General features: G+C 52.0%; 1 protein-coding gene across 4 annotated transcripts in view; it reads right to left on the bottom strand.

Annotated features, from left to right (window-relative positions):
• Positions 1 to 2,229: 2,229 nt before the first annotated feature.
• PAX8 (paired box 8) overlaps positions 2,230 to 12,131 on the bottom strand; it is a 56,879-nt gene continuing 46,977 nt past the window's right edge. For all 4 annotated transcript variants that reach the window (XM_061210754.1, XM_061210756.1, XM_061210755.1 and 1 more), the window contains exons 10-12: positions 11,632 to 11,733; positions 4,833 to 4,919; positions 2,230 to 3,380 (exon numbers count right to left, since the gene is read on the bottom strand). In XM_061210754.1, coding sequence (XP_061066737.1) covers positions 3,304 to 3,380; positions 4,833 to 4,919; positions 11,632 to 11,733 — 266 coding nt within the window. In that variant the 3' untranslated portion in view covers positions 2,230 to 3,303. The remainder of the gene's footprint in view (positions 3,381 to 4,832; positions 4,920 to 11,631; positions 11,734 to 12,131) is intronic.

Genomic DNA, 12,131 nt, shown 5'->3' with positions numbered 1-12,131 from the left:
TCCCCCCGCCGCAGGCCATGGGGTAGGGGCCAGAGGGTCACAGCAGCTCCAGCCCACCTTAGAAAGATGGGTTCTGCCTCACCTGGTGGGCCCAGGTAGCGTTCTAGCTGCTCTGTGTCTCCCAGCAGGAAACCCACCACCGTGCAGGGGCTGCCTGGCCCTCACAGACCGCTGAGATCCAGGCACCCTGGGCTCTCCTGGCCGATGCTAGGAGGGCAGGGGGCACTGGAGGAGGAAGGATGAAGATGACAGACCGGGGAGAAGGGCCTGGAAAGCTGAGGAAGACTCTCCACACAGGCAGTGAGAGGGATGGTTCCAGGGTGCAATGGGGGTGGGGCATGGGGGAGTGGGCGAGGCGGGGCCCTCGCTGCCCTGGGAACGCCTCGGGCCCAGGCTTCATCTCCAATTCTCCTGCCAACACACGCACTACTCCCATATGCCTTCAGAAAAACCAGGGCCCAACACCTGTCCTCCCATCCTTCCCCTCGTACTCCTTCTTCACCATGACCCCGTCAGGTACCTCGCCAACTTGTCCCAACACCACCCCTGATGTCAGGGCACCTGAGATCATCTCTCTCCCCAAGCGCACAGACGGCTATATTTTCCAAGCCCCGAAGGGGGACCTGTGGTTTGACTGTGGATGGAGTGTCTGGAGCGCTACTGGCCAGGACTTGCTGCACCTGGGCCATGCCACACACTCACCGACACCTGTTCTGAGCAGAGAGTCCTGGGGGGCTCAGCACACCTCCGAGAAGGAAGGGGAGAGCTGAACCACGGTCAGCCAGCAAAAGCGCAGCCCCAGTCCCTTTGTCATCCAGGTCTTGGAGAGGCTGCCAGGGCACCAGCGTCCCCAGAAAGGGTTTGGCTGTGAATATGAAGGATCGCTCTGCAGGCTCTGGTGGGGCACCATCCATCTCAAGGTGATTCCTGGGTGGGGACTGTCTTAGGGCTCTCAGGAACCCAGAGGTTTGGAATCATGAAGAGCCTCAGATATAATGGGATGCAGTCCTGCCACCATTGCTCGTGGCTGGAGGAAAATCCTGTTATTGAAAACTGAGCCTCATCTCAGATCCGCTCAGAAGTCATGGGGACTGGTCTTCTTTGCGGGGGGGGGGGGGGGTCCACTCTGTCTATGCCATCCTCAGCGAGCATTCCTCGCCTCTCCTTTGGGAGGACCAGGGAGGTCAGAGGCCCGTCTCTCAGCCGCTGCCCTCCCAGCCTGGGAGCCCCTGGTTGGGGTGCTAGTGGGGGTGAGGAAGCCCCTCCTCCACGTGACTCAACCTCAGCTGTTATCTGCCCAGCTGTCGGCATTAATCTGGGCATCCTGCCCCCGTCTCCAGCTAGGTCCCTCGTGGAGAGGGTCCACGGAGACACCAGACAGCGGTTGGTGGGCCAGGCACCCTCTTGGGGGCAGAGACCTGGCAGTCACCATTGTGACTTGTTCTCTAAAATTTCACAGAAGGGGGTTGTCCTAAGTCCTTATAGTAGCTCCCTCACCCCTTCCTGGCCTCAGCTTCTTGACTGCACAGTCTTGCCAAATACTTAGGAACCAAACCAAAAAAAATTAAACTCTCGGTGGCAGTCTCAGAACTTCCCTTGGGTCTAGAACCCCCTGGCATCCCTGATGAGAGCCCCGTGCTGTTGGGTGAAAGTGCTGGACTTAAGGTAAGAGGACTTGATTGAATCTACTACTTCCTGCCTTGGGCAAGTTATTTCATTTTTTTCTGAGCCTCAGTTTCTCCATATGTAAAATAGGGCAAATGGCAGCTTAATTTATGTGAGGCCCCCAGCCAGCAGAGCCCAGTAACTGTCTTCTCCCTTCCCTCTTCTCACACCTCAGGGATCCTAAGAGCTGTTTATGTGGGCTCCAGTGTAGAGCTGTTCCCGGATCTGCCACCAACCTTCCTGGCTGATTCTCTGGCTTCCTGTTAATAACAACAGCAACTACCTGTGGGGAGTCTGTGATTGGCCAGGCACTGGGCCACGTGCTTATTTTATGCTCACATTTACTCAGAGTTGGCACAATCAAAGCTTGGGATACGTGATTTGCCCGGTGCTGAACATCTCTTTGGGGCAGAGGGCGAATGCTAAGTCAGGGGCTCTCTCTCTTGGGCATTCGTGGTCCTTTCAATGCCCGGCCCCAAAGTGAGTTCGCTGGCCACTGGGCTCTGAGGTTCTCTGGAGAAAACCCAGTCCTGGGGTGCCTCCTTCCCCAGACAACCCCAAAGCTGGAGACCAAGAGTAATGGTTTATTGAGTCATGTGGCAATGGTGGTTGTCTTTAAAAAAAAGAAAGAAGCGTCAAGGGGAGAAGCCCAACATGGCAGGGAGACAGTTCACTGAGAGGAAAAGGGCAGCGTGACTCAAGCAGAGCCTCATTTACAGTATTTACAGTCAGGCCTGGGGAGGGGAAGGCAGGAACGGTGGGAGCCAGAGAGGAAACCGCCATGGCTGGCTTTGGGGGGGTTGTCTTAGGGTCTCTCGGGTAGCCGTGGGCTTGGCAGGGCTGTTGGGAGGGGGAGGCGGGTCCCCAGCCATTGTGCCTGGCTCTGCCCTGGGCAGGGCTGCACCCCACCCCCAGGAGCCCGGGGGCTTTGGAATGTCTGTCTCAAGCTGTAATAGGCTCATCCAGGCTGAGGTCTGGCTGCCAAGGGGTGGTTCCATGGCGGGGAGCACCTGGGATGGAGCTCCTACATTCACAGCAGCAGGTAAAAGGAAGGCGGATGACCACCTTGACCACCGGGTGGAGCTCCTGGTTGGCTGGACCCAGTGTTCAGCCTGTGGCCAAGAGGGAGGGGCAGGAAGAGCCAAGCAAGCTGCGCAGAGAAGGTGGTGCCTCTCAGGGCGGCGGTGCGGGAGAGCCTTCGCACCCGCTGTGGCTTGTGGGCTGGACGGAAGCGCTTACAGCCCACGGCTGCTAGAGCATGTCGGTGATGGAGCCACAAAGGTGCCTCTGTGTGCCCCTGACCCTGTCGTGGGCCCCATGTGCCATCCCTCTCAAGCCTCTGGCTGTCCCCTCTTCTCTCCCCATTTCTCCTCCAATTTTGTCTCTTTGGAATGGGACGGTTCTGTCCCCCTGGGACTCCTGCCCCTCATTAAGGAGTCCTGGAGGACAGTGTGGTCTTCTCCAACGTCGTCCGGTCTCTCATGGTTCATTAAATCAACCACACAGGGAGGGAGCCGTGATGCTGGATTTGTGGTTATTTTTCATGTAATAAATAAAGATTCCTTTGTGTGACTCTCTGGGGCCCGTCCCAGGCCGAGTCCTCCAGTTGCTCAGTCGCTCCCACTGTCCCCATGGCAACTACAGATGGTCAAAGGCCGCGGCAGTGGTAGGTGGCGCGCTTGGCCTTGATGTGGAACTGTAATAATACGGGGAACCTGGACACGTTCGAAAAAAGAACAACAACACTGATGGTCAGAAGGGAAAACTGCACCGCAGCCTCTCCCTGCCTCTGCCAACCTTTAAGACAGCACAAGTTAATCATTGATCCCTCGGGCCTATCTGATCATCAAAGATTAACTCCTCTCTGGCCCTATTTCCTCCTTCTCTGGCCTCACCTTTGAGTTTCTGGCCAGAAGGAGAACAGTGGCTTCTTGCCCCTCCCCCCATGACTCCTTTGACCTTCAACACCCTTGTGTCAGGGAGAGGGCAAGAGAGAGCAGTTACATTTGGAACCCTGAAGAACCAAGTACACACGGGGAGATCACTGGGGCTTTCCCCAGCCTTGCCCAAAAGGTGCGAGGTCAGAGGATCTTCTTCTTGGGAAGCAGGGGGATTGGGTCCTGACTGGTCAAGGGGGATGCACATTTGAGGGTCTGCACTGGGCAGCTCTGCACACCTGCAGGATAGGCAGCCCGGGAAAGTTCCATGGGAAGGGCATGTCTCAAGGCCCTCGGCCTTTCCGGCTAAACTGAACAGAAGGGTGGCTTGAACTTATCTGGCAAACAGAATCCAGCTCAGCCAGCCTCCTAGTCATTTCTGGAACATCAGGAGGTAACAGGAGGAGAGGGGGCGTCTTGGGAATGGACGGTCCTGCCAGGCCTGCGACGGCACCCTTGCGGTTGGCCGCACTGCACTGCGGCTTCTGTTCGGTTCAGGTTTGCTCCGAGACCCTTAAGGCCATCCCTCACGGAGACTCCAGTGGGATCCCTCACGTTCCCCATTAAGGGGCCTGGTTTCCTGAAAAGATTCTCTACCCAGCCCAGGCCCAGGGGGAGACAGGGGCTGATGAGCAGCCCCACAGCTCACTCTCTGTTCCTCGATCCCGAAGGCTGTCCATATCTCAAGCCAAATAACGGGAATGCGGTGGAACAGAGGATTTCTGTGTAAGGGCTCTGGTGCTGAATCATGAGTATTAGATGGTTAATGCGGGCAACAGGATGGCACTGTTTGCAATCAGGGTGCTCCCCAGCAGAAGGGCAGTTGGCACTCCCGCAGGGCGCCCCTGCGACAGCGTCTGCAGCTGTGGGATTCTAAGTCCCTGAAGGCAGGGAGTCCCCCTCCAAGACTTTTCTGGAGTCCACTCACCACTGCCCTCCCAAAGCCTGAGCCCTGAATCTTTCTTACACAAAACAAAGATTTAATAGACATGGCCTTGGGATGGAGAAGAGAGAGAGTGATGCACAGAAGTCTCTCTTCCTTCTGCCTCTTCTCCCAGGCAACCTGGTACCCTGCCTTCCCTCTATCTGCTTGGATTACAGAAAACACCTGTCTTCCCGGGCCCTCCGTCTAACTGGGGCCTCCCAGGTCTCAGACAACTTTTGGCTCAGCCTTGCACCCCAACCCGCCCCACAGAGCAGAGGGCCTGGGCGGCCCCAGAGGCAACTTACTCAGCAAACTGGAGTTGGGGAAGCGCCAGGCCTCGCTGTAGGAGGGGCAGGGGGTGTGGCCATAGGCGTTGCCAGAGTATCCGCTTCCTGTGGGAGGCACACAGGTGAGAGACCCATGAGGTGGACGCACCAATGGAAGGCTGGGGATGGGGGACAAGGGTCTGCAGGGCTGGCATCGAGCAAGTCCTCCTCCATCAGTCCTTCGGGGGCCCCTCAGTCTGCATCATTTGAGGCAGTGCCTTTTCCATCAGGGACTGGAGGTACTGCCCCATCAAGATCAGCCCTCACAGGAACCCCAGGAGGTAGATGTTAGTATTGTGCCCATTTTCCAGATGAGGAAACAGAGGCTTGGGGATCTGCAGAAGCTCACACAGCTGGAGGGTTTGGTGGAATTTGGAAGCTGTGCTGTGACCAGGGCCCAGGTTCTAACCACTTCTGCTGCTGCCTGGACCTTCTGTAAAAAGGTCTTTCCAGGAAGGGCCAATGGGAGTGAGAGGGGTTAGGGGTCATGGAAGGACTCAGTAAGGATAAGCTTTGTAGCCTCCCTAAATATGGTTTGTTAGGGAGGGGCGTGTGTTTGGTGGTGGAGGGGTTGCTGAGGATGAAGGGAAGGAGAGGGCAGGGCATCTGTGTCCTGGGACTTGCTCCATAGAGATGCTTGTCTCATTTCAAATCTGCCACTGCAAGCAAATTCAGTGCACGATTTACACAAAGCAAATCAGATCACCTCTTTCTGCGAGTGGATTCTTGGCTTCACCAAAGGAATTATTTACCAAAAAAATTACTTAAGAATTCCCTTAAATAACAAAGCAGACCACCGCAATTACTGCTGGGGCTTGGGACGGAGAGTAAAGTCGGCAAAACACTTTCCCACACAGTAAGCCCCTTTATTCTCATAACCTTCCGATGAAGTGCTCATCAGTAGCGCCAATTTATAGACGAGGAAATTGGAGTATAGCACGAGTGAGTAGGGGGCCTCAAATCACACAGTTGGGAAATGGCAGAGCAGAAGTTGACCTGAGGGCTCTTAACTTGAAATTCCAGATCATCCATTTATGTACTTAGGAGACGATTTCATCCACAAAGCCAGGTTCCCGCCAATCCTGAGCTCCGGTGAATCCACACCACCTTCCAGAATCTGATCTGCTGTTGTGAGCCTCGTGCTTTCTGTGGTTCCTTCCTGATCTCCTTCCCGGAGTCTGGAAGAGAGGCTCGAAGCTGCCTGGCTCTGGAGCTGGCCTGCCTGGAGCCAAATCTCCATGCTCCACTTCCTAGCTGTGCAACCTTGGACAAGTCACTGAACCTCTCTGAGCCTTGGTTTCCTCATCTGTAAAATGGGGCAGATTATTGTCCCTATCTCATGGGGTTTTGGTGAGGATTCAATTTGATAACACACGTCAAATGCTTATGAGCACCATGCTTGGAATATAAGAAGCAGTCAAGAAATGCCAGCTTTTATGATTTTCCCATTAGGTAGGCGCTAAAATAAAGCTCAGTAGAGCCTCACACCAGTCATCCAACCAGTGTTAAAGCCTGAGCTGGGGTCAGTAGGGGCTGCTTCCCTGCCAGAGAAGAAGGCAATTGCACAGCAGGAACGGAAGCGAGGGGGAAGAGCCTGAAGCAGAGGAAGGTTACCGGGTCCTTGTCCAAGGAGTCAGCGATAGGCAGTAGTAACAGGAAGTTCCTTAGGGGCGGGGACTAAGTCTAACACAGGTCAGGCTCACAACAAATACATGTATAAGAAGGGAGGGAGAAAAAAAGCAAAGGGATAAATATAGAAAGACAGAAACTAAGAAATGATCTCATCCAGGGATTTCCCTGGCAGTCCAGTGATTAAGTCTTCGCCTTCCAATGCAGGGAGTGTGGGTTTGATCCCTGGTCGGGGAGCTAGCATCCCACATGCCTCGTGGCAAAAAAAACAAAACATAAAACAGAAGCAATATTGTAACAAATTCAATAAAGACTTTAAAAATGGTCACATCGAAAAAAATTTTTTTTAATTAAAGATAGTAAAAAAAAAGAAATGATCTCATCCAACCATTCATTTCACAAATGAAGAAACTGCTGCCCAGAGAGGGACATTTGCCCAAGGCCACATGCTCCTTTAGAGCCTGCTAGGACCCTAGCCCCCAGTACTTTTTCTTGTATTCACAATGCGACCTGTCCTGCTTACTGCTGGGTTCAGCGCACCCTGGAAGAAGCCGATTCTACGTTGGTTGCCCACAACGCCCTCGGGCTTTGATCCCACCTCACCCAATGCCAACCTCAGTGGCTCCAAAGGACAGGAAGAGAGGTGGAAAATCCAATGTGTTTGCCCTCTCGCTGTGTTACTTCTTCATGCATTCACTCACTCGCTCACTTGTTCACTTATTCAACACACACTTACAGAGTACCTGTCTGCTTTGGTCACTTAGAAGTTGGAGTAGGGTATGGGGCTCAGGAGGTGGTACACCCCCTGGGTGCAGCATCCTCCCACCATCAGATCTGTCAACCCACCTGCAGCCAAAGCAGATGAAATGTCCCTGCACCCATGAAAGGCCAACCCATCCTCTTTGCTCTGCATCCTGCCTCACTCCCCTTTCTGAGGATTTGGTCCCTACAGTTTATCCCTTCTCCTTACTCTTCATCAACGTCTCCCTTTCCAATTCATCACTCCCTTAGCCAGCATACATGCTCTGCCATCTTCTCTTTTAAAAATCCTCTTCTTACCCCACATTCCTCGCCAGCTACCAGCCCTTCTCTGCTCCATGGTCTCTGCCCTCACCTCCTCATCCCCCTCCAATCAGGCCAACGCTGATCTCTTCAAATCTCCACAACCTCTACCCCGATCACTCCAGTGGTCACTTCCGTGTCCATCACCCCCCTCAACCTCTTAGCCGACTTTGATTCAGTTCATCACTCCCTCCATGCCTTTGGGTTTCATGATGCCAGTTCTCCTGGTTTGCCTCCTAACCCAAGGGCCTTTCCGACTCACTGGCCTTGCTCGTTCCTTCTCTGCTATGTCTCTGAATGTTGAAGAATCCCAGGGCTTGGTTTGTGAGCCTTCTGTGATTTTCCATTCACATTCTCTTTATAGTGATCTTGTGTAATCCCTTGGCATTAAATAACAGCTTTGTACAATGGCTGAAATTTATGCACTAGTCAGGATTCTTTCCTGACTTCAGACACACATCATGTGCCTACTGATGTATTAAACTGGTTATCTAGGCGGTGTCTCAATCCTAATATGGCCCAATAGAACTCTTGACTTCCACATGCCAAATACTCTACCTCTTCCTCTTCTAACCTCCCACATATATACTTGTCACCATCATCCATGCTGTTTCCCAGCCCCAAACCAGGGACTCATCCTTGTTTCCCCTGTCATTGAACCCCTACAGCCAATTCACTAGTAAGTGCTGTTGGCTCTACCACCAAAATACATCCTCAGTGTCTCTGTTCTCCTCCTTCCCTGCTACCTCCATGGCCCACACCACTGTTATGTCCTGTATGAACTACTGAAACTGTCCTTCAATTGGTCAGTTGGTCTCTGTGCTTCCTCTTTTGACTGTCTACAATTTGTTTTCCCAGTGGCCTGAGTAGTTTTAAAATTCGACCCATCCACAAACAACATCTCTTCATTCTGTAGTGCTTTTCCCACTCACTCACTGTTCTTGGATAGTTCACCCTCTTTCTTTGTGTCATCATGCTAAACTAGTTCCTGCCTTGGGGCCTTTGCACTTGCTGTTCTTTTGGGCTGGGGTCGGTCTGCCCCAGTTTATCACTTGGCTGACCACTTTGAACACCTTCTCAGAGAGGCCTCTCCTGATCACCCAATCTAAAGTAGTTACCTTCTCTCCCTGTGGCTCTTTATTACATCATCCCATTTTATTGTCTTCCCAGTGCTTATCACTATCTGAAATTATCTTGTTTATTCATTCACTGACTTTTTTACTGCACTTTTTTCTCCACTATTAGGCTGTCAGCTCCATAAATAGAGGGACCTGTCTTGTTCACTGCTATATCCCCAGCATCCCAAACCATAGATTCTCAACCACTATCTGTTAAGTGAAAAGTGGTGAATGGATGGTAGGATGCAAGGATGGTTGAAAGGGTGGATAATGGATAGATGAAAGAATGGATACGTGAAAAGATGTATGGAAGGATGGATAGAAGGATGGATGGATGAATGGAAAGGTGGATGGATAGATGGATGGAAGGAAGGATGGATAATGGAAGGATAGAAGAATGGATGGATGGATAGAATGATGGATAGAAGGATGGGTGGATGGATGGATGGATGGAAGGAAGGATGGATGGATGAAGGAAGGATGAATAGAAGGATGAATGATAGAAGGATGGAAGAATAGATGAGAAGATACACGGATGTATGTAAAAATGTGTGTAAAGATGAATGGATGGAAAGATGGAGAGATGGATGGATGGATCCATCTATCGGAGCTGTGGGTGCAGCTCCAGAACTGGTTAGAGGGTCATTAACTGTATCAGTGAGACAGGAACAACAGCAACAACAATTAGAAGGCACAACAGAAGATGAATGGATAAGGGAAATCTGTGCCCTGGTCTGGTTCCTATGTCGCTCTCCTATAACACATGTCATTATTTCTGGTATGGTGGGAAGCAGCATGGTGTAGTGTGCTAGATTTGAAAGAATGTTAGATTTGAAATTAAAAAAACTGTGTTTGAACAACCCAGCCACTTAGTATGGTTATGACCCCGAGCACACTACTTCGCTTTTCTATGCTTGTTTCCTTATCTACATAAAACTAAGATCACACCAGATTCCCAGTCTTATGGTGAGAATTAAATGAGAAATAAACGTATACCTATGAATGGCCAGGCACACAGAAAGTGCCTGACAAATGATCTCTTCCTTCCTTCCACAATTGATTGAAGAATGTCATTGGTATGCCTTGCTTTGAGCATTTTGTATGTACCTAGCACACAGTAGGTACTCAAAGAAGGTTTGATTTTAATGGAAGGAATCTTGCTTCAGTCAACTAGGAGATTGTAACCACTGGTAAGAGATGGACACGAATACTTTTTCTACAAAAAAATTCCTTAAGAATTCATTTGCACCATGGAGTTATTAGGAACCAGGGATGCATTTAAATAACATTGCATTTTCTGAAAACTGATTTGCATGTAACTTACTGGGAGCCCATCCACCTTGCCAGGCAAGCCCCCTCTTGGAATTCACTTTGCAGTCCATGCTGTACTTGTGTTATTTTTTTTTTTTCCACAACACCCACTCAGGGTGAGGTCTTTATGGAAACAACCTCGGGGCCTTTGATGAGAGGCCCAAGCCTTCCAGCTACCTCACAGGTCAGACTCTGGGCCCCAGGAACCCCTTGCCCTGGGCCTGCCCCCGGGAATGATCCATAATTAAGAGAAAAACCCTGTGCTTTATGTCTCCTCCTCCTCCTCTAAGCAGGCGGCAGGGAAAGGTGGAGAGGTTGGAAGGGGAATCGGGGGAGCCGACTGGAGCCTGGGATTTTGATTGAGAGGCCCCATTATCCACACTCTTAAAAAAATAACCAAATCTTTTCCTTTTTTATCTGGACCAATCTCATTTCACGCTCCAGAAGAGGAAGGGAGGGAGGGAGGGGGTCTGGGGCCAGGAGGGAGAGAGGAGTCAGTATTCTGTATTTTCAACGCTGCATTAAGCACATCGCCAGGGCAACCAAGCAGCAACAAGTGCCAGCTCAGCGGGTTCCCAGGGAGCGCAGAGCCTCCTTCCCTCCCGCACTCCTCCCTCCCCTCCCTCTGCCCAGGAGAGCCCAGCCCACCTGCCTCGCACAGGGCACCCGAGTGGGTGGCTGGTAAAGAATAACCCCTGCCAGTGGGGGAGGGAAACAGGCCTGGGTGAATGCCTTGACTCTCTGGAGTCAGAGCCAGAGAGGCTGGTCCAGGGCTGGCAGGAAGGTCACAGATGCCCTGATTGATCAGAGCCCCTTCCAGAAGCTCCAGGTCCTCAAGCCTCTCTGGGCAGTGCAAATGGCTCTATTCTACCCTATCCATCCTGGGGTCCTTCCTATATGTTTCCTAAAAGAGTGAGACTCGCCCAGAGAAACTCTCATTGTCCTCACTTGTCCAAACCTTGATACCCCGGGTCACTGCTGGGTGATGACCACACTGGTGGACAACGAGACCCCAGTGACTGGCAGGGAGGATTCCAGGACAGTCCAAGTGATGATGGAGAAGTACTCCCAGCTCATCTCACACTTTATAGTACCTTTGGAGTTCTCAGGCCACGGGTCCTGCCTGTGCAGCGTTGAGTGAGTGTGAGGTGTGAAGAAGGATGTATTTCAACCATCTTCATCGCCATCATCACCAACACCATGCAAACTCAGATTTTACAGAAAGGGTAAACTGGGATTCACCAGAGTTAAATAACTGGGAGACCGCGGGTTGCTTATAGGCTAAGCTTAGGTTTAGCTCACAGTGTTTCGATGGCCCCCAGCGGCCTCTCCATCAAGGCTCACTGAATCACTGGAAGAAATGGCAGAGTTCCGATTTGAACACCAGTCTGTCTCAGCCCCTCCCTTTTCATCATGGTGGGTAATACAGGAGCATCTGGGAAGAAGGGGGCTGAGCTGGAGAGAGTTATGGAGCCAGGACTGCATCGAAGTCTTTTCTCCAGGCATTTATAAGAAGATGCACCTCTCAGTCCATCCTTCCTTGCCCTTCGGGAAGCCTATGCGAGGGGCACAGCTCACCTCTCGTCCCCTCTTGTTCCACCTGGGGCCACCACTTCCTCTTTGCAATGCTTCCCCTCCTGCCCAGCCCCTCCCCTTACCTGCCACCATGCCTGCGATGGCAGAAGAGGCATAGCTGCCCTGTCCACTGGTGGGGATGTGGGGTGGGTATCCAGGCAGCGTGGGCCCCACCATCTCTCGCCCTGGAAAAATACAGCAACGTGTCATCAGGTGGGCCATTGTGGGCTCCTATACTTACTGTCTGGCTCCCCTGAGGCTCAGCAAGCCTTCCCTCTGCCATTCCCGCTCTCTCCCAAGTCATTCTCCAAACCCACTTCCTCCCCCGCCCTCCTCCTCCTCTGAGCCCAGGCTCCTCTCTCCTCAGCTGGCCTTGACCAGGTCACAGGCTCCACCATGCAGGGTGTCCTGGTAACTGCAGTCCTCTATTGCTCCCTGTTCTCCAATGATTTTATTTACACAAATCTTATTCATCCATAAAGATGTCATGGTATTGGAGGGAGGCTGAGGGCTATGTCTTCTGGGTCTTTGTGGTCTCCCATGGCATCCACATAGCAGCCGGCACAGCTTGACCTAAATAAAT

The sequence above is a fragment of the Eubalaena glacialis genome, chromosome 14, assembly GCF_028564815.1.
Source record: "Eubalaena glacialis isolate mEubGla1 chromosome 14, mEubGla1.1.hap2.+ XY, whole genome shotgun sequence".
In the NCBI taxonomy this organism is placed as follows: domain Eukaryota; kingdom Metazoa; phylum Chordata; class Mammalia; order Artiodactyla; family Balaenidae; genus Eubalaena; species Eubalaena glacialis.
The sequence above is the reverse complement of the archived record's forward strand: the minus strand, read 5'-3'. Positions and strand labels throughout refer to the sequence as shown.